Source organism: Diadema antillarum, unplaced genomic scaffold, assembly GCF_040938485.1.
Source record: "Diadema antillarum isolate AM-2024a unplaced genomic scaffold, OU_Dant_1.0 seq00001189_RagTag, whole genome shotgun sequence".
NCBI classification, from domain to species: Eukaryota; Metazoa; Echinodermata; class Echinoidea; order Diadematoida; family Diadematidae; genus Diadema; species Diadema antillarum.
The window spans coordinates 229006-252426 of NW_027271987.1; the positions used below are offsets into that span (position 1 = coordinate 229006).

At 39.0% G+C, this 23421-nt stretch overlaps 1 protein-coding gene across 1 annotated transcript in view; it reads right to left on the reverse strand.

The window, feature by feature from the left end:
• LOC139744575 (E3 ubiquitin-protein ligase PDZRN3-like) overlaps positions 1-23421 on the reverse strand; it is a 205803-nt gene that overhangs the window by 170869 nt on the left and 11513 nt on the right. The window contains 1 exon segment of the mRNA XM_071655008.1: positions 21529-21627. Coding sequence (XP_071511109.1) covers positions 21529-21627 — 99 coding nt within the window.

Consider the following 23421-nt stretch of genomic DNA (forward strand, 5'->3'; position numbering starts at 1 on the left):
TTAGAACAAAGGCAATGGTGTGATTACAAAGGTCATTAAAAAAATCTGATGATGTCTCGTAATTAATGATCACATGAAAAAAAATACGCTATTAACACATGAATCATTAGTTCCACTTCAATCTGTGATCATTTAAACAGATTACACCAACATGATGCAGCCATTAAAACTTTGAGTAGAGCACGCACTCCAGCTGGCATTTTGTGTCCTTCTGCCACTCAAAGAGGACCACGTTGTCTCTGGACGATTAATCTGATTAATCTAAATTCACTCACTGCCTCCTCCAATTATCATCATCCAGTGAACAGGAGAGCCCTTGCACAGAATCAATGACAAAATCTGGGTTCCTTTGTTCTCAAAGGAGCTTGATTTCATTTCACTGTCTCCTAAATGTTGACATGATTAATGACCACGACACAGGGACCAATATGTGGGTCTACATGATGTGAAACTTGAATAGTCTCCACTAACAGACCAAGCCGTGTTAGCAATGGTGACTCCAAAGGTCAAAGGATAACCAGATATAAAAGTCCCTCAGGAAAGAAGCAAAATGCCACTTTTATATCATTATCTGTTTGATGAATAGTTTACAGCATTAGCAAAGGACATCAAACTTAGTAAAGCAGTGTGGTTGATCTTATAGCAGACATTGCAACCTTAACACAAAGAAATTAAACAAGTTAACCTGATTAAAACATGCCCCAAGTTAGCAAACAAGTAGCTACTTTTGGATGTTAACAAATAAAGTAATAATGAATAAAAAATAAAAACAAACAAAAATGACTCATTTCCAACATTGTAATACAGGTATGAATGCATATTTCCAACAAGAGAGCATATATTTCCTATGAGAATAAGATCAACTTTAAAAATTGGAAAAACATCTTGCACAGTAGTATATCAATACACATCAGTAGTAATGATTTGCACGTATCTGCATACTCACTTCAAAATTTTGCCAGCTCATTCTTCTACTGAATTGGACCTACTACAATGTATTTATTTAGGTGGGAGATAGCTTCTTCATTGCTGTGAAGAACAGTGTCTGAATGAGGAGACTAGAATGCATGTGAGTCTGGTAGGATACAAACACAAGGCATATCTAAATATTTAGACAATGGATGGTCAAGGATCAAATGCACTTTCAATTAAGCTGTCCCCCTCAAAGTTGCTTTAATTTATTTGTCAAGTAAATTATTTCACCTGCTAATGCTCACAAGATATCCTTATGAATAGAGAATGCGGCAAGACTCATACAGATGGATAACATCTGCATAGTCCACAGGATGCAGCCTATATGATAGCATCACAAATTTTCATCATTTTACCCGATGGCAGTCACAGGTTTTTTCTTGCTGAAGGCAGCTATATAATTAAAGATTGATCCTAACTGCAATTTCCAATATAGTAGGCTTATGGATCCAGGCTATCGGCCATTATCTATGACAATAGCATGTAACAATACATGCCATAATTTCTATGTTACATCTACGTGATAAAAATGCTAGTTTTCTGAAATGAAAACTAGCAGATGTCTTGCTCATACAGAAAGTTAAACTGCAAAGGGAAACAAATCTTAAAGTTAGGCAAAATCTGACCATTTTACGCCTATTTGTTGTCCATTTCTTATAAAAAGCCCTCAATAAAAAGTATATGTATATAAAGATCACATTTGCATGCTGTTCTCTTAATATTTGGTACAATAAATGGTTATTACTTTACTTGGAGAGCACATTTTCCACATAACTATGCTCAGGACATATCAGTATTAGTGCTCATGGATTCTTGACACCAGCAGAAAACAATCATGTTTATTGTTTCAGAGTAAATCATGTTGGCCCTACTGATTATATGTGGACAATACAAGTAGGAAAACCCAAGGATTTCCATGAAAGCAACACTGCATACTAATATGACTATGATGACAATTTCAGGGATTTTTACACCTGGGGCCCGTTTCATAAAACTTGTCATCAGTGACAAGTTGTCATAGATGTGACAAGCTATGGAATCCTTGCATCTGATTGGCTGAGAGCAAATTTGTCATAGAAATGTGGCAATTGTCACTGATGACAAGTTTTATGAAACAGGCCCCCGATGGTACTTCCTTCCTTTTGAAATTTTACTAATTGGGCCTAGTTTTTACTAATTTGGCATCACTGAATTAAATTGAAAATTAATCTTTTACAAGACAAAGTTGTCCTTCAGGAACTCTTAAAAATGTCAGAATGCTTGAACTTGTAGTCACTGAACATTCTGGCATCTTGCAGGCATATTTCTCTCATCTAAAACACCATATAACACCTTCAATAAGAACTAACAAAATATAACATAAGAGAAAGAACTGATGATAAAAGAAAAAAAGAGGAGGTTTTTCAAATTGATCTTTGAAGGCACAATTTGCCATTTGCAGATGAAACAGAAACCCAGCATTAGTGCTTTAAAATAGTTCTAAAATATGAGTTAGGGAAAGAAACAACCACTGTAAAAATTTGAATCCATATAATAGATGTTGAGTATTGTTAAATACACAAAATGTGTACAATAGTTATAATAAGAATTCCTCCAGATTTAACCATCTACAGTTATGGTTTATTGAGAAAAATACTGATATCTCCTTATAATTAAGGCCTTATTGCAAAAATTTTATATGGTAGGATGTTTTGTGATACAACAGACCTACACATATGCATCAAATGTGATATCTTGAAAATTTTTAGAATCACTTCTCCCAAAGGTAAACTGGACCTTTAAGACCTTGAAAATATTTGTAGGTTATCTTTACGAAGCATTGAATCTTTTCATTTGGTTTTTACATCTACATTCTTGGGTTAAAAGTTGAATGCTTTTGAGGCTATATTATAATTAACTGGTTTTTATAAAATTTGTTTTTGGTATGGTCAGAAATACAGAGAAATTATCGTTTTGTAATAGGCCTAGGCCTTATGGTAAAATTCTTGTTGCAACTTAAAGGACAAGTTCACCTTCATATACATGTGGATTGAGTGAAGGCAACAATTTTAGTAGAACACATTAGTGAAAGTTTGGGGGAAATCCGAAAATCCGTTCAAAAGTTATGAATTTTTAAAGTATCTGTGCAATCACTGCTGGAGGAGAAGACTACTACAGTGTATGATGTCACATGCGTACAACAATATAAAGAAAATAAAAAGAGAATTTCACAAAACTTGACCTTTTGAATAGAGTGCACATTTCTTCGACATGTTACTGACTTATGTTAGGGGTAATATCATTTCCCCTGACTTCTGAAAGAGAGAAGTCGAGTGTTCTTTTATCATGTGAGAAAAGTGAGACTATCTTGAATTTTCTTTATACTTTCTTTATGTAGTTGTACTCATATGACATCACAAGCTATAGTAGTCTTCTCATCCAGCCGTGACAGAGCAGAAACTTCAAAAATTCATAACTTTTGAACGGATTGTCCGATTTTCCTCAAACTCTCATTGATGTGTTCTACTAAAATTGCTGCATTCACTCAACCCACATGTCTATGAAGGTGAACTTGTCCTTTAAGAAGAGGAATGTCTTATATTATATAGTACCTATCATCTACTGCCTGGTAAGAAGAATTGTTCTGATTTTTTTTCTTTCACTGAACAATAGAATATGCTCGATGATATATGGTAGGAAGGCTATAGCTTCCATTTTCCTGAGGTTGTTGACAAGCCTACCAAAAAGGATTTTAGAGTATAAATGTTCAGAGAGATAGAAAGCGAACGGGGAAAGAAAGAGATAGCATCAGATTTACTGTCAGTATGAAAGATGCAAACCCGTCTCTCCCTAACCACGCATCAGACATGAGTTATTTGGGAGGACCTGTGTTTGTCTGACGAGGTTACTTGGGGTCTAGTCAGCGCACCCCAGCCCCCATCCATTGCTCTTGGGCATATAGTGCTGATGGCTTGCTGGATAACACAGCCTTCCATTCTTTTAATTGGTATCACGAAACCAGGTCAGACAGTCTGCCAAAAATGAAGATAGACAGAAGGAGGGGGGAGGGAGGGTAAAAAAAAAAAGGAAAAAAAGAGAAAAATTGTTGATATGCCAGTCAATACCTTCAGGGTGAAAAATGGGCAAGAGGGAACAAAGAGCAACAGCATGTTGGGGCCCTCACAACCCCAACCACAGTCATCCCCTGGGTCTCTTCTCACCAGACTCTAGGTTTGGTAGAGGGTGGGGCAAGTAGAGTAGCTGGATTCCTGGAGCCAAAAACCTGTCCTGAACAAAAAAAAATAAAAAATACAATCCCTCAACTACCCACCTCTTTTTTTTTTTCCTTCTCTCTCTCTTCCTTCTCTGAAATAAAATGAACCAAGCCTTGAATTGTCAGTCAAATATATATATATATAGAGGAGGGAGAAAGCCACATTTGATTTAGCCCATTTTTCCATAATGCACTGTCAATTTTAGGCTTCCATCCACTCAGCTCAGGTTCCCGGGAGACGGCCTTGTTTTTATTTGTTCTCTTTTCTTTTCTGAACATGCAGAATGAAGTCAGTATAAACACCAAAAGGTGATGGAAGAAATTGTTCAAACTCAAAAGGAGGGCAAATCTTCAATGCCATTAGCGAGACAGATGTTTACAACATCAAGGAAAAGTTCCTTGTCTGCTGCAAAGGTCAGCGATCAAAAGGTCAAGAACCCATTAGGATTGCAATATTTCAGCAGAACTGCTGGAAATGTGAAGACATTCAGAATTTCATGCAGATCAAGAGCAAATTCAGAGTTTGATGATTATGATGGCAGTGGCAGAAATACTGATGAGAGTAAGCATCTCATTATTATTCAATCATGTGGCGTCACAGTTGGACTGGAATATCAAAATCTCACAACTAGACGTAAATGTTAACGTCGTGGAAGTGATCTCTGATAAAACAATCAGAAGAGAAAACATCTTATTCTGCGACATGGACTGCCACATCATGAGGCACCATCATCTAAAAAAAAACCCAATGCAATATTGATTTCTTTCATCCGACAAATCAAATTTATCATTTACACAACATGCAATCTAAAACATAACTTACGCTTCAAATCTGCTCTTTGCACTTAAACAGTGGTCCCTGTTTAAGCACCAGTAGTACGCATTTGCAACCATACTGTTCCAAAAGAGAAATTGGAATATAAATCAGAATTGGAAATTGGAAATTAGAATATAAAGTCTGTTTATTTGAAATCCATGGCAACAATACTAGAATGCATCAGAAAACAGAATTTTTAGTACCAAACAAATGAGGAGTCTGAACCAAGCAAATTCACAAACACACAGCCTGTTGGCAATCAGGCAAGTTGTTGCTTTGCTGTACAAGGCAGGTCACCACCTCAATTCTAGACTTTATCAAAGACAATGATGAGACAAGTATGCACAAATTGAATATGTGGTAAATAAACCTTTGGAAAAAACTGCACGATAAACAAGTACATGAATGATCACTGACAGATATAAACACACTGCTACCAAAATCACGTTCTCACACAACACAATGTTGAGAACTGACATACATGTATGACTAAGGTAAGCGATGTGCGAACACAAAAACCAGTCTAGCAGGGGTAATCAGTCTAACGTAGGTGCACCCGAGTGTGAAAGAAAATGAAATTGATAGTGAGAGCAAAGCACATCAATAGGACCTCGCTGAAATTGTCTGGCAATGAGACTCCTCCTCCTTCGTGATTAAATCCAAATCAGACTGGCAAAGGGAAATTGCACTGACACATTTGGGATCATCACACTCTCACTGTCACAGCAGCTCAGACAGGCCTGACAGTATGAGAGTTAGCGATTCGTACAGGCTGTCGCCATGGCTACAAACTCATTCCAAATAGCCAACTTAAGATTTCAACCCCATGGAATAGACTCTATTCATACCAATTATGAAATACAGTAATTGAGATTCAGAAAAAAAAAGTTCTCATAAAGAAGTATTCCAGGAAAGTATATTGTCAAGGAGTAAAAAAAATTGCAATGAAAATCCTAAAGTCTTGAAATAAGGCTACTGCAATCAAGTTGGGAGGGTGGGTGAGTGGAGAAGAAGTTGATATCGAAGATGATAAATCAGAAGAAATGTAAGCACCAAAGACATAAGTTTGTTGCGAGTGATTTCCAGTGATTTACACCACTTGATGATTTTTCATTTCAGTCTCATTAAAAGGGAAATGTCAGGGCACTGAAATTCATATTGCGTGAAGGCAGATAAAAAAAGAAGTGACAGATGAGCACAAATCTATGTGCACACAGTAAAATGTTCAAATTTCAATTTTTTTAAAAAGAAAATTAAATGGATTCTCATTCTTTCTCCTGTGTTTTCAATGAAATACTTATCCATATCATACAGGAAAGTATGCCATATAATCTATTTGTTGGAGAAATTAGATTTCAAAATCCAAGTCAGTAGATTGACAGAGAGCTCACTGCTATACTGGCTGAACTGAGTAACAGGAGAATGCAAACCACGCTTGACCCAGAATTAATCACTAAATAAAACAATGTGGCCACTGGCAAAGTTTTGATAGTTCAGTTGTGAAATGACACAAGCAACATAGCAGGCACAAAACAGAGAGCAATTTGTCGGAATTTGTCAGGCTCTTGGCATGGCTGGTGCAGAATCATTCTTGACAACTTGCAGATGGTATGGAGAAATTTTTGACAGGTACTGCACTTCCACGTCTCATTACCTACATTGCAGCTACAGGTAAATCAAAACCTCACAGGAGGTAGCTTGCAGAAATGCAGCAATACAGTCGTAGCAACAGATTGGCAAAGCTTGATGGAAATCAGGCGATTATGAGCAGAGTTTGGACCAGTTGTACACTTGTGCAACTTGCTGATCCATGGCATGCAGTGAGTGCCCCTGAAAGAGCCATTTTGTACACTGCAAAGTGGTGTGTCATGGTTCTTGTTCCATGTGTGATATAGTTCACATCTTTCTCAAACACTGGTGTTGTTTGTTTTATCACATTTTCAAGTGCTATCACACATATGTTTTTGTGATAAATCCTTACAGACAGCAGAAAAGCTATTGAATGTTCTTGCTTGTAACCGTAGTACCAAGATGTGGGAGGAATATAGACTGACAGACAGACAACCCTGGGTAACTTGCCTCCATGACCCTTTGGGCAGGGAGGTGGAGGCATGATGAAATCCAAGACATCCATAGATGTGATGATATGTGTTGAGTGAATTAAGGCACACGTTTAAAGGATTACACAGATCTGGTAGGAGCCTATACAAAATTTGCAGAAAAGGAGCCTGAGAGATCACTCACTATATCCCTATTGATGGTTGTTTGGTATGAGAGTGCCAGAATAGACAAACGGAAATCTATATGCAAATGTCTGCTCTCAGACACTGCATCAAAAGTTGTTTCAGTTGCATTACCCACATCAAACCGTCTGCTGTTTTGCCTATTACGATACTGCCTGTATTTTGTGCTCCAGGCTCATGTCTAATGTGCTAACACTGATGAAGATACTGACTTGTTACTTTGGTGAAGTTGGGACAACAAGGGCTAACCACTGGGAAGGGGTACAAGGCTTTTTTTGGGTAGCCTACCAGTCTACCTCTGGTCTACACCGTTTACCTACAGTGCAGTGTGGGTAGAAGATGAATCAGGGAGGTATGAGAGGCCATGACCAGAGTACTCTGCACTCAGTTCCTTGGTACAAATAAGTTGCTGGAGACACCCTGCTCATCCCACCCCCCCCCCCCTCCATCAACATGTTCACTCCCCTTAGCTGAAAGCTGACAAGTTCACTGCTAATAATTGTGTCAGAATTTCACCCCTGCACTTAGGTAAACACAAATGCCAGTCTGCTGAAGTTTCCTTTATAGTAATATCAATACACTGGATTCTCTGGGCTGAGATGGGGATTATAATATAACACACAATGCGAGCTGCAGAGGTAGTCCCCTTGAGTTGCAAAAGATACTTTGGTCTCCATCACTGAAATCATGAAGTATTGCACATTAAAACCTATACGTGAACAAATAAAAATGACGAAAACAGTCTAGGCAGACACGAGAGATGCCTAGATGCAGACTTATCCCAAAAGATTAATTTGTGGGCAAATAATTGGGAGGACAAATGGCTGTAAAGATGAACAGTACAGTATCAATACAGCAGTCAATCAATCAATACAGCAAATCAATACCTCGGTTGGTATTAAGATTGAATGTCCAAATTTCAAGTGCTTTAACTTTTTTTTTCAAAGATACTGCCCAAAATAATCAGCCTAACCATATCAACAGGTATACAGAAAGAATCAGGAGCATTTCATCTCACCTACCTGGTCACACACTGAAGCTATCCTGCCTACACAACGACAGTGGTTGGCACAGTTCAGTTATTCCCGACTTGTTTTCTTTGCTGGCAGAGACTGCCCAGCCGACTATTTTCTTCCCACTACTCTGAGCCACCAACTGTGGTACCTCACCAGAAATGCCCACAGGACACGAGAATTGTCCCCACAAACAATAAGCCCAAATGTTATTATTTGCTTTCTGTAAACGCTTGTTTATGTAATGTGTGTGAATAGAAAGGGAGCGCCACAAACCTGAAGACAAACCAAATGCAAAGTCAGAGATTTTATGAGCTTTTGCAAGAATATCGCTTACTAGCTCATATCACACGGGAGGTTTATGACCATTTTGTACTCAGACATCATTTGTCACATATTGATAGGTGATCAAAACTTGCGGTAGCTTTTGAGGGATAGGACTGAAGAAAACTCAAATATTTCCTAGTGAAAATGTACTTTATCTAACAAGATAATCGATCACTGCAAATCATCCACAGTTCCACAAGGGAAGAAACACTCATTTTGGTATTGAGGCTGAATAACTTCAGCAATGAGTTTTCAGGAATAACAAAAACTTTTTTTTAATTCTGTGGACATAATATCTGATAACAGCTGGCACTGCAGGAATATGTCTACAAATCTATGAGCTGCCTCTGTATTCTTCATCTACAACAAATACATCTCCACCATAGAATGCAATGTTCAATATAGTACAAAATGGCTCATGATATATACTGGCATCCAATAAGCATCTCATTATACACAAACATCAGGTTCCACAGAATTGGAATTCATTTCTCCCTAATGACAGAGATCTATTTATCTATAATGACAGAGATCTATTTTCCCCCTACTGTTTGACAAAACTGCAGCACCAATTACAATTATAGTTACTTACTGACCACATGTGATAGATTCGTGCCTAAAATGGTCTATTATGCTGAAATTGTCCATACTCTCTCAAAGCATCTCTGTAAAACTCTTTCGGCTGTGGATGGTGCAGTGACTTTTATTTGGTTGACACTCCCAAGGTTGTGCAGTGGTCTCTGGGGCAGACGTTCTACACTGGACCTTTGTCTGGTGACAATAGGTAAAGGTCAACAGATTACAGGGGTCACTGGACAGGGTACAGTGGCTCCAAAATCTTTGACCATTCATATCTTCGTTTGAGCTTAGATAGCATGTCATTGCATAGGGGCAACGAGAATTTCCATGGCTATTATGTTGGAGGGGAGATATAAATTGATCTTTATTTGAAAATGACAAATTTATCTCTCTAAGTTGTGACAACACATTATCCACTTATATTTTTAGCATGTAGCCTATGTAAGCCTACTTTGAGACACTGATAACCCTGTAATGTGAGTACCATCAACGTTTTGAAATGAATACAGCAGAGCTTCAAACTGATGAACAGAAAGTTAAATGTTTATCTAACACAAACTTCATGGAATAGCTGACTATAAAATACTGATGGTCTGCACTATAGGGCTATGTATACGAACTATAGAATTTTTCATTTTTCATTTTTTATTATGGGGTGATCTACATACAACTTTATAGGTGCTATCTGAATTTCTATCTCGAGACATGAAAGTCTATAATTACATCAAAATGTCAAGTGCCAGACTAGAAATGGCTGTAATTAATAGCCACCATCTTTTTTAATAGTTTCTTCACTAAGTCACTGACACTGGAAGTATCTCCAAGATTAGCAAGTCACTGACCAGAGGGGCACAGAGCCAGTCACATGGAACACCAGTGTATGCATGCGTGTGCGTGGGGGGGGGGGGGGGGGGGGGGGGGGGGTTGAGGGATGGCCTTTAATGACTATCTTTTCACCAGCACTGATTGTTGTTTATTGTCTATTTACAACTCCAGACCATTGGTGTTGACGCTTCGCTGAGGCTGCCTGAAAACAAGTTTTCCGGGCAGGACAATGGAATGACCCAGCCAGCTCCACCACATATTAGGGGGATTTTACTCAGTACCTTTATCAATAGCCAACATGAGCTACTCCCTTGCTAGGGCCTGTGCTGTGCAAACAAGTTGTTGGCAAGGGAGATGAAGAGCCGGAGTCAGCCTAAAGGTACAGAAAGAGGGGCAAGTAAGATGGCTCCAACACAGGAATTTGTGATGCAACAAATATCGGGACCAATGAATGGCAAGATAAGATTCATGATACGCTGCTCCTAAACAAATGTAAGATACCAACCTTATTTCCCTCTTCACAAGTCTAAAGACATTTTTCAGACTTCAGAATTTCAACCACAGTGTATCGCATCAAAGTTTTTACCACTGACACATGCCTTACACATACCAAGAGCACATTATGTCAAAGCATGTTTTTACAACTAAAAAAACAATTCCAGGAAGAAACAATTGCAAGTATACAAGTATCATCTTGCTCAATGGGTTTGTGATTTCCCACATTGTCACTCAAATCTTCTTTTTTTCTCTCTTTTTTTTTTCAGGAAGAGCAGCAAGTTATATAGGCCCAACTGTACATGCAAAAATTTCGCAGTGCATTAATTTTCACACATTTTGCACTACTTTTAGCTAGTGCGAATTCTAAAACCTGTGAAAATATCTTCGCAATTTTCTCTGCACATTCTGAATAGATTGACAATCACGAAGCGTGAATTCAAGAACCCGCAAATTATATGTTTTTGAGCCACTACCTGCGAAAATTAATCGCACAAAATATAGAAGTTTACAGTATATTTTGTATTACATGAGATGTTACAAAGTTGAGTTGATGTACACAGACAGTTTGTTCCTGAATGCCCATCTATCATTCTACCCAGTGCTTCACCTCCTATGGTTACGAAAAGAGGTGCTCCACCAATGTTAATCCAAGCTGGGATGTCCTATACATGGAACACACACATATACAAAGGTAAATCCATGCACAGCGATGACCTCGACACTCACTGACATCTCTGCCTATATTTCTCTCAGAAATCTCTCGTGGGAGGAAAACAAAGAGTAATGCTAGCCTCAGCTCATGTGTCCGCTAAGACAGCGATCATTTCAACATACGACACCGACACAATACCTTGCCGTGGGCTAACTTTGCAACACACGATTACAGCCAGTGAATGCAGCCATGTTGGAGGTTGACCTTCATAATGTTAATCTCTCTCGAATTTTAATCCACCCACATATCACCTTCCCTCCACAGCTACTGAAAGAGTTGGTGTGTATTTGCACATGTGTGTACAAGCCTGTCTTGAAGGACTCCAGGACAACAGGCGTATGGTGCTTCAAGGAGTGTACAGAGCATTACGGAAAGTCAAACCAACACTGTTGCAAATTACACTCTTGCAAATTCAGTCTACAGACAGCCACTAAACACATTATACACGGCATGCAGACATTCACAAAATACATTTTCACAAATTTGTCACAATCCTGGATGTCACTGAGATATTGTCATGAAAGGTAGGTTTTGCTCTCCACAAAAACCAACTAATGACACCCACTATTACACAGAAAATCAGTTTATTCACATTGGGAAAGCCCATCCCTGCCTGTAGGTAACAACAATCATAAAATGTCTTGTTCATAATGGTGCACCCTTGACATTCAGAAAAGTAGAAATGTTCTAACATCAACCACCAGACCCTACTTGATGGCCTTCTTGGTTTTTGGACCATATTTTCAGTGCAACATTTCTCTGGTTTAAACCTTTCCATAGACCAAGAATAAGGCCTCATCAAAGAAATACTAATGTACTAGTATCACTACATATATCGTCAGCGATAAATCAACCCAGCCAAATTTGTGTTAAAGAACACAAAATACTTGAATTTGAGGTTTTGGTGTAATCTACTTGTAGTGGCAGAAGGTATGGCCTATCTTGTGACAACATTTTAGACCAAAATTTGATATAATTTCAGAGAAAGGTTTCACTAGTTCACAACTGACGATTAATTGCATGTAACGTGAAACTTTAAATGCGTTTTTCTCATTCTATATGGAGGACTTGGCCAGTTCGATTTATCGCCAACGACATGTATTACTACTATGAGAGGTATCATATCATATGACAGGGTGCTCAATATTTGTTCCATTCAACCACAAGATGAGAGTCACTCTCTACCCATACCATGTGCTATTCAGCAGGACTCAGCGTGTAAGAAATGGGGGCTGCTGAGGACCACAAAGGCGACACCTCAGGCAAAGAAGCAAGCTTGGGCACTGAAGCCTCTCTCTCCTCACAAGATGTGATTGCACTCACCTACAGCCAGAGATGGCTTTCTCAATGTGATTCATTTTCCACAGGGACCCCTAGTCTCATAAAACATATGTTTTTTTCTCTATGAATATTAGATAACCAGGAATATGTCTTGAACAGGCAGAAAAAAAGGGGGCTTGAAGATCCGACAACCTCAGGGGCATCCAGGTCCATTAACACAGTTAGAGTCATGGCAAAAAAAGCCTCAAACTTTTTTTTCCATTTTGTTTCTCATTCTTGGCTCCCTCCCCCCCCCCCCCCTTCAGTCACACACACACACACACACACACACACACACACACACACACACACACCACACACCATCTCCCCCTCTCTCTTTTTCTCTCTTTAGAAGCAGTGACATTCTAAAACATCAATTTTTGCATCTTTTCTACTTTAGAAACAAAATAGAACACTAAAATCTATCATTTCAAAGATTTCAAAATGGTGACAGCATGCTAATTGTACCTCACATTATTTTGAAGACTCAGAATCATCCTCTATCTCTAGAGTAAAGTCAAATTATTTCCAATCACATACAATTGTAGGCTTTCAAAGAATGTGAAGCTCCATTGCAAACCAATTAAAACATAATTAGAAGGATAAGTGCTTGGTCATGCCCTTGAGTTAACACAAACAAACCAGCTTTTGGTCAACTCCCAAGAATTGCAATTCTTACACTCTGTTAACAGGAGAAAAGTAGAAATGTGTCTTTAGATAATCTCAGCACCTCAAAGTCTAAATATATTACAGTAAAGCAGTGCAGAGGTGAGCAGACATGATCAACGCACAGATTCTTGCTAGCAGCTGTGAATTCTTTCGGCTCCCATTTCAAGTGAGGATTAGAGCGCTGAGGGACGAAAAAAACCTGCATGAATTCTTTGTTCGTACCACTCCAGGATCAAGAAAACAAAAGGTACAGAGCCAAAGTTAAATCTTTTCCTAAGGACAAAACTTGGAAAGCCTTGAAGGGCATCCAGGCATTGGAGTCAGTTTCCTGTTTGTGTTTTCTCAAGAAAGTATTGTGTCACATGCACACGTCAAGGCATCCATCTCATCACAACGGGTCTCTGATGTACAATGTATCACTCCCTTCACTCATCCTTGTTTTTGCACTCATAAAACTCGAGAGCAATGACAAAGATTCAAATCTTTCTAGAATTGTGTGATATCACTTATAATCACATGCAAGCAAACTAGATAGGGAATGATATCACTGTCACAGTGTCTGACTGGCTTGGACACACATGTGCACAAAATTTGTATCTTTAAAAGGAATTTAACAAAGAATAATCAACATGTAGGGAAGCCATGATTTAGAAAAGATATCTTAAGTGGGAGTTACAACTTTGCTATCATTTATATCTTAACAAAATTGCAAACAATAATGCTGGACTCAAAGCTCTACGAGAAACTTGAAGACAATGCAGATTTTGTACTTTAGAGTTTGGTATATTAGAAATAGTAAAATCATCTGCTTAGCCATGGAACAAGAAATATACGACAGAAATCATTGCACAGCTCAGTGCTCAACATGTTGAATGGCATAAAACTATTTCCTCCAATGTTGTTATTGTGGGGTGTTTTTTTTTTCTTGAGAGTTGGGTCCAATGCCTGGGAGACCAAACTTGGCATGTTGGATGTTTGCTTACAAGATGACGGTGGCATTTGTGCCTATACATAGTTAGCAGGGTTGAGACTTGTACTGCATTGCAGACACTGTCAACATCTCGACCAACATTCACACACATACACACAGACACACACACTCACATACATTCACAAACATAAACATACATTGTATCTACATGCATTGATTTGTGGAAAAGAATTAGCTTTCTCAAAATGTATTTCATACCCAAGAACTTTTCTCGTATGATACCACAAGCTTAAAGGGTGTGTACAGTTCTAGTCGAGGTGAAGATTTAGCTTTTAACGTTTTGTCAGATATTCAGAAACCACTCTATGAGATGTCAAAGAGCATGCAGTTCTGAGGGGTATCAAAAGTTTATTCGATGAAAATCAGTTTTGACATGGCTGAGATATCCAAAAACAAGGTGAAACAAAGAGATACTAATAAAGTTGGGGCATGTCGCCTTTTATTATTAGCACTATTTTGATATCTCAGCCATTTAAAAACCAATTTTCTTCAAATAAGCGTTGAATCCTTCTTAAAATTACATGTGCTTTCATATTTCATAAGAGGCTTTTCATTATCTCACGTAGGAATGTTCAAAATATGAATCCCTACCTCAACCAGTACTGTACAGTCCCTATAACAGTGTAAAGGTGGTAATTTTATTCTCTTGTCTTTTGTACCCTACAAATGAGTCTAAGTAAGTTCATGCACACACATATACACACAAGTTGTTAGTTCTATCAAAAAGACTAAGAACAACAAACCAATTCTGGTATGCTTCTACAAACTGATTATAATCAAATGGACTGTTTAGATTGCCATGATGGCTTGAGAACATCCACGGCAAAATATCCAAAATGTCTGAATGAACTTTTTGTTGCACAGAAATCCATATCCAGTGTCCAGGTTAATTACAGTCAGTAGAAAATTCCTGGCCTCCACACATAGAATCTGCGACAATTTAATTCATTTAGGACCCTACTATCGACCGCTCAGATACAAAGTTAATCTAATTTGCCCATAATCACAGGAAGTAAAAAGCAGCTATTTAAAATCCAATAAGCTCTTGTTCAACAAACATGGTATAGGAATCTCATGGCTATAGTTAAAGATGACTTTTGTAGCTGTAACTCTGATCTTTTAACACATCACTTTCTTTCATCCTATTTCCACCAAGATAAACCCTCCTCAAATAGTCCCTCGCCAAATTGATTTTCCGACTACCATTGTCCAAATCTTGTGTAAGTCACCTGAAAGAGATCCAAAGGTCGCTAGTGGATGCTCAGACACACAATGCCTTTCCAACTCCTCACTGGATGTATGGTATGTCAGGATATTAATAATACTCATTCCTTTCAAACATGGAATATGACTACATTACCTACAGAAATAAAGATCATTATTCATTATAAACAATAATTATAATCATTTCATATCAAAACTAGAAATGTCGCTACAGCAACTGGTTATACCCCCGCCAAACAACATTTCATAAGCTTTGGTCAAAACAACATTTCATAAGCTTTGGTCAAAAAACTGAGGAAGTAGTTAAATCCGCAAGATCTTTCCTTGATCTTCTGCCATTAATATGCCGTTACCATGGCAACGTACTTTCGGGCACTGTCGAAAAATGCGTCTTGCACACCTACAACCAAAGGCACACATCTGTACCAAGTTTCATGGAAATTGGGCAAAAACTGAGGAAGTAGTTTGCAACACAAAATTTTCCATCATTTTGGCTCATAATATGTGAGCTGTTACCATGGCAACATACTTTTTGTCACTGTCAAGAAATGTGTCATGCTGACCTATATCCTAAGACAAACATTCAATATGAATTCCATGAGAATTGGAAGAACACTGATGAAGCAGTTTTGCCATGAAGCATTTTGCCCTATATTTTACCAATAACATGCCGTTACCATGGCAACACACTTTTTGCCACTGCGGAAATATGTGTCTTGCACATTAACATATTCAGATGAACATCTGTACCTAATTTCATAAAAATTGATCAAAAACTGTGGGAGGAGTTCGCGACGCAAGATTTGTACCCATTTTTGCCCATAATATGCTGTTACCATGGCAACGTACTTTTGGGTACTGTCAAAAAATACGTCTTGCACATCTACAACCCAAGGCACACATCTGTGCCAAGTTTTATGGGAATCGGTTGAAAACTGAGGAAGTAGTTCGCGACGCAAGATTTGCAACGGACCGACCGCCCGACCGACCGCCCGACCGCCCGACCGCCCGACCGCCCGACCGACCGCCCGACCGACCGTCCGCTGATTCCTATATACCCCCTTCAAACTTCGTTTTGCGGGGGGTATAAAGACTGCAAATGGCAAAAAGGAGGGCCCTGAGCAGGTATTTCTCAACATCACGAAGTTTGAGTCACTTCTCTGATCCTCAACACACCGGCAGTAACACTGCATCTCAAGTGTTATCACCCTCATTCTGTTGCTGTTTTCCATGGAATGTAGCAGTGCCTGAAAGTATCTACAAATACAATACTTACACAGGTATTACCTTAATATCAGAGCTTTCCCCTCAGGTGAATCTGGAACTCATTTCTCCCCTGAAATTACCCTTTGCGGAAGCCGGTTTTTCATTTCCTGGATGACAACATTAGTGGTGCACTCTCAAACATTAGGTTAATACCGGGCCAGACCGGTGGAGACCCCCTCCCCACCCCACCCCTCCCCAACCCTGCAGGCGGAGGGGCAATCATCCTGTTTCATCTCATTTTATCAGCAGCCATGATTTATGATGTCTAGGAATGACTCGGACAGCAGGCAAGCATCAGCCTCTACCCAGCCCAAGAAAAGCACAAGAATGTGAAAGCAATTTGTGGAAAACAAGCAATGTACTTATGACATTGACTATAAATTGGTGGACCATGAGGCCTAGTGAGTCATTCATTACAGAACCCATTACAATTTCGGTTTTTCTTAGCCCAGCCTAGAAAGAAAAAGAAGGACGAAAAAAATACAAAGAGAGATATCTTAAAACAGACAGCTCGTACATTTTCCTTCTCTGAAACAAATTTTGAAATCTTGCTTGCTAGATTTGCACTCTTTGACCATTAGTGTCAACATTGATCAAAGAAGGATTTCTTTTGGGAAGCCACATAGTTTCTACGTACATGACTCCACTAACTAAACATACAACTGTACATTGGTACGTGTTCAGAGAAGCTCAGCTTCCCTTACTTTATAAGCTGTTATTTTCGCGAGGGTTTAATTTTCGCAAATTTTGCGAATCACAGTTGGATCATGAATTTAACAACACGCGATATTGTCTGCATGCGCTTTGTTAATAGAGCATTAACGAAAGTGTCGGTGTCGATTCGCGAAAACAACATCTCGCGAAAATGTCTATGACCTCGTCATTCGCGAAAATAACAGCATATACAGTAGTATGAATGTGTATTTTCTTTGCCACAAAATTTATATGAATTCCATTTAGGCCCTACACATAGATACTAGGACATTATTACTCTTGACCACATTCACTGTAAAACCAGATAATTCAATGTGTATGACACTTTCACATTTTTTTTTCTACACAAAGTATTGAATGCCAGTGGCAATTCATGAAGGCTTCACACCGCAGAAAAAGGCCATCAGCTCCAATCTGCGAATGTTTCATGCCGCGAACATTTCTGTTTTTTCAGTGAATCATATCTGTTTTAATAGAGAATAGAATCAATTACATAAACATTTTAATTCCATCTTCTTCTTCTTTTCAGACAACTACCATGCAGGTTTGTGTCCTGCAAAAGCAATAAATCAAATATACCAGTATATGCCTACAGTAGGCCTATATATATATTTTTTTTTTCAGAACACTACCATTCAGGTTGTGTCCTATTAGAGCAAAGTATTAATTGTATTGATCAATGTATTGGGCCTTTTGAAAGGCTGGACCAACTGCACTACTCAAAACCACTTATGTCACCAGATGTGGTCGAAATATATCCCAACAATAGGAAAATACCTTCCAATGACCCTCCCTCAATAACAGTTTGAACAGAAAAGTAGGATGCAAGGTTAAATGAATAAATTCAAGAATGAGTGCATACTTGAGCTACAAAGGAATGTCAATTGAAAAAAAAATCCAGACATTCTCCAGATGTGTAGCATTGTTAGTAACAGAAAACAAATCAATCATTCTTTCTACAGTGTGGTACGTGATCAATCGGTGAAAACAAGATACTTAAGTGCAAGTCATGATGCAAACGTCTTTCCTTATTGCTACATTTCTTTACATTCATTTTTTGTAAGTTTTGAGCAGACAGTTTATAAAATTCAGGTGATATTTGGTGCATTTATCAACTCCCTTCTCATATAGCATTAAGATTTCAAAACAGCTTTCAGTGAGATTTGGGCAGATGATAAATGCAAAGCTGTTTTGCTTTCAAATGCCTTTCTGAACTGCCAAAATAAAAGCGTGATCACAAATGCGTTTGAGCCAAAAATGCATTTCTATTTAGATGATAAATGCACAGTCGTTTTGAAACACCTTTATAGCTTGGACCTGCCCACACCAACCACTGCCAACTACACACACATCTCCACTCCTCAGGTCAAACTGCGCAATGGAGCTGCACAGTAACAAAGCCTCCCCCTTGAGTCATGATAGAGATGATAATAAATCTAACAATTTGAGACACTCAATCCAAACAGCCTTTGCAAACGTGCTTTGATAGTGGGTATTGAAATATGTTTCAAACATGGGAAAGATGAGAAAAAACAGCCACTGCTGTTCATGAAAATACCTTACACCAGATCAAAATCCATAACTCACTTGCACACATCTTGTAATGAAACAACATTATACACCTGTGTAACAACAACAACAAAATGTCAGTCGAGAGGTCTTCATCATAACAGGAGCTGCCTTTAGTGCATGAAATATTCATTAAAATAAAGTCATGTTTGCCACTAAGTAATGCATATCCAACATCAACAATCAGACTTGTGTTCTTATCTACTTGTAAAGCAGGAGTGCAATTAAAAGGAGCCAGTTTTAACAGTTTCCCCTAACCAACTCACCGGCAACACCCTAGGGAAGTTATTTACAAAGTTCTGCTGGGAGTCAACACTCACTGGTGTGGCTCGCACATGCGCACACTTGTGTAACTCGGCACGAGTACGTCACGGAAGTACATTTGTACAGGTGTGGATCCATGGAGTCACATACGTAACTCTATGTGTGGATCCCATGATCACACACCGAGAGTTGCATGCATACACGATCTAAAACCCCGGTCACACAGCGCTTTACAGCTTAATCACGGCCAAAACACGTCAAAAAGTGGTCTCCCGTGAAGCAGATGATGTTGTTCGCATTGATGTCGAGTTTAAGACGAGCTACGGTCGTTTTATAGAAGTGGCAGGACGCGGGGAAAAAGCTGAACGGCGTCGGACGCAGTAAAAAGTTTTTAACTGCTCAAAATTTTATTCCACGAATAACCACGGGCAGCACACGTGGTAAGGACGTGCAACACACGTGAAACACGCGTGATAATCCGTGTTCCGGCAGTGATTAAAACTTGGGGAGACGCGGTAAAGATGCGAAAGTTTAGCAGTCTGTTACGGGCAGAGCACGGTCATCTGACGCGTGTTACCCTTTGGTATCACGGGAAATAGTGTGTGTTTAGCGGCATATCGCTGACAAATGGATTTTTTCGCATACACACACGTGGCTGGGCGTGGTTAGCCGTGCTTAGGCAGTGCTTCAGCAGTGGAACAGCCGCCAACGGCCATACCCCGTACAAAGCACGGCCAAACCAAAATTGACCAAGAAATTACCACTTACGACCACGTCCACCAGATTTTCATAACCCTTTGTACGTGATTTGGACGTGGAGTGCTGTGTGACCGGAGCTTTAAATAATAGGTGGGATACCATGCCTCGATCCTTTGTCACTTTATTTATCTTTTTTTTTTCCTATGTGAATTTGTACTATTTGGATGCACTTTGTAATTTTTAATTCCCTTCTGACTTTCATTACAATATATGTATATATGTATTTTTTTCTGTTTTTTTCATAAGAGTTGGCAGGTCTACTGACCAAGCAAATGAGACTTTCCTACAACCATTAATCTCACAGGCTGGAATCTCACAGGCTGGAATACATGTACAGTGATGTTTCTCCCTAATGAATGAGGCATAGCCAGCAATTGATATCAATCACACAATACGCTGGTCTCCAGGGCAAAAACCGTACACAGTATCCACATCTGATTAGAGTCCATATACAACATACATTGACTGCATTTTGAAATTAACTCCCATCTCGGTCTGTCAAGGGGGGCATCCTTTGGCTCTGAGCACATCTGGTAGGACGAGCACACACCATCAATCTCAACAGCTCCATCCTCTCACTCTACCCTGGCTCCTTCTCTCCACTCCTACATGGTGGAGTGTGGGCATGGTATCCCTATCAGAGCAAAGACTCAATTTACCCAGCAGACTATCATCACCTCAGCATAACCAAGTGTGTCAGAGCAGACAATTGAAACAGATGTAAGGGGTAAGTGCAGGGGAGGTGATTCAATCAGTCTGCACAACTCATTCCGAGTCGTCGCATTGACAAACTCCAAACCGCAGCATGTTTGCCTCCACGGCTGTAATCAAATGGGTTTTACCCGCCATTCTGGTCGGCAGGAGGTTTCTGAATGACAGCTTCTTTTAGCTCTTTGCTCCCAGGCACACCAGTGCCTCACATTGGAATACTGAGTTGCACCAAAAAAAAAAAATGTACTTTGGGTACCCTTTGTATGTTGACAAATAATGCCTAATATGATCCATCTCATCACATATCACAAACACATCAATGTACCTGTGGAAGGTCCATGTCTTCTTTGCAATCTAAATGTGAAACAGGAAAATCGATATGACCTGCACGTCTACAGCTTTCTATCATTTTGGAGTAATCTAGATCCACTGTCACGATCATGCCACTCGCACCCTTCAGGGCAGACAGAGACATCGAAAAAGAAAACTTTGGCATACGTCCATATGGGTATGTTGATTGAGCCAAGCACAGATTGTACTAGCTTGAAAAGTACCTCCTTGGTTGATCATACTTCAGCAGTATGAACAAAGGACTAGTACTCTAAAGCAGGCAAAATGACTTTTCTTAAATTCATGGCTTCAAGCTCAAGGAAGTATGGAAAACTAGAGCTAAGAAAAAGAAAAATCTTCCTTTGCTAATCTTAGAAAGACCAACACCATTTAACGCACATGAAAACTTTCATTCTAGTCAGACTTTGCACAGTTTTCACTGCGCAGCTGGTGGTGTCTTTGTGTTACTTACCTCCATGATGCGATCGTGAATCCGCAGCTTTGACCTGACTGCTGGTCCGCCCTCGTTCACTCTCGACACAATTATTCCTTCAGAGACTCCACCTTCACCCTGAAAAAATAAAAAATAAAAAAGTTGTGCAGAAAAGGGAAGTCATAATCCATGGCACTATTTTCTGCTCCTTGGCATTGTACAAGAGAGAGAGAGAGACATATTTTCCCCAGGTTCACAATAATCCATCATCGAAAACAACCACAAGTATGGAAGCCATTAATTCAACAGACTCGAGCATACAGACCATAAACAATTTCAATATATCTATATTTGCAAAGAGTAAAATAGCAAAAGGAAATATGATAAAGCATAAGACCTAAGACCAACAGTGTGCACTCCCATAATAACAAACATTCTTGATATAACAAAGCAAATCTTCTCGTCCCCAAATTATAATCTATAGGCCCCATATCTTTATATATTTTACTGTTTAGCTATAACAAAATTTGGATTTAATGAAAGAAAACTGCCAGACCCAAGGACGTCATTATAACAGGAGTTGCCCTTATCACAAAGTAGCTATGTGATATGGCTGGCATTTTTATTGTATTTTGTAGATGTTATGAAGGCATTTAACTGATTGAACAAATTTTTGTCATGAATGTTCTACAGTGTTGGGTATCAGTATTTCCATAGCGATGTTCTTATAAGAGACCTGTATGACTAATCAACACCTATGTGTATTGGGGTTCTTATGCATACCCTTTTCCCCAGATGTGTTCAGATTGTCCTCAAATGAAGAGATCATAGCAAGAGGGCAATTCCATAAAATCAGGTAATGATATCAATCACATGTTTCACAACATGGAAGCACTTACAGCAATATTCCCTGAAATATTAACATACTAATGTTGATTCATGCACAACAAAACATCTCTCTGTATAACGACGGTTCCCTTGACGGAGATTAAATTATCATAGAAAATACACCAATCAAAAGTGAAAAAAAAAAGGAACAAGAAAAAGAAAATATTCAGTGTGTCATCTAACTTAGGGCAGAGTCTAGCAGGTTCACCTGCCACAGAACTATTTGTGGCTCATCTATACTTGTCAGGGATGACGGCAGCGCATCCCAAAGACTAAACAGCAGATGCACCAGAGGATGGGGGCTGGAAGACGCTGGACCACAAGGAGAAAAGATGCAGAAAGAGGACACCGTTACTCCCTGGCCAGATGCCACACTCTCATCCACATACTATCTTCAAACTTTGGACATTCCTGAGCGAGAGGGAATGCACTGTTTATACAAAGTCTTGAATGAGAAGCATACAAGGGGGCTCTAAGATAAGACCAGTACATCCTCCTGGATAACCGCTGCATCCTATGTCTTAACCACACAGCTCTGCCCTGACCTATTCAATTGTGCCCACATTTTCCTGTAAAGGGAAATACTACCCTCCTTGAAATAAATGATACCACTATGTCTTGTTTCTATTCTTGATACACTTGCTATGCCTTTGTTGGTTCATGAAATATTCAAGAAACAAAAATCAACATCTACAAACACATATCTTTTAATGAGACTATTACAAAGTAAAAAAAAAAATAGCAAAATATTAAGTCTATGTTAAGTCTTGACTCTTAGCCATAACAAATAATATTCATAGCTTTCAAAAATATTTGTACAATTTTGGGACTTTACAATATCCATCCATGAATATCCATTTTTAGACTTGTAACCGTGACATTACAAGTGTTTTTAAAAATCCCAGCATAATACAGGACTAATGTACTCTCCTTCTATCTATATAGGGCCTACAGTGTACGTGTGTTGAAGAGTTTTACATACAAATTGTAAATGTCAGCATACATGTAGCACTTGTACAGTGGGAAGCTTACCATGGGTGTTGC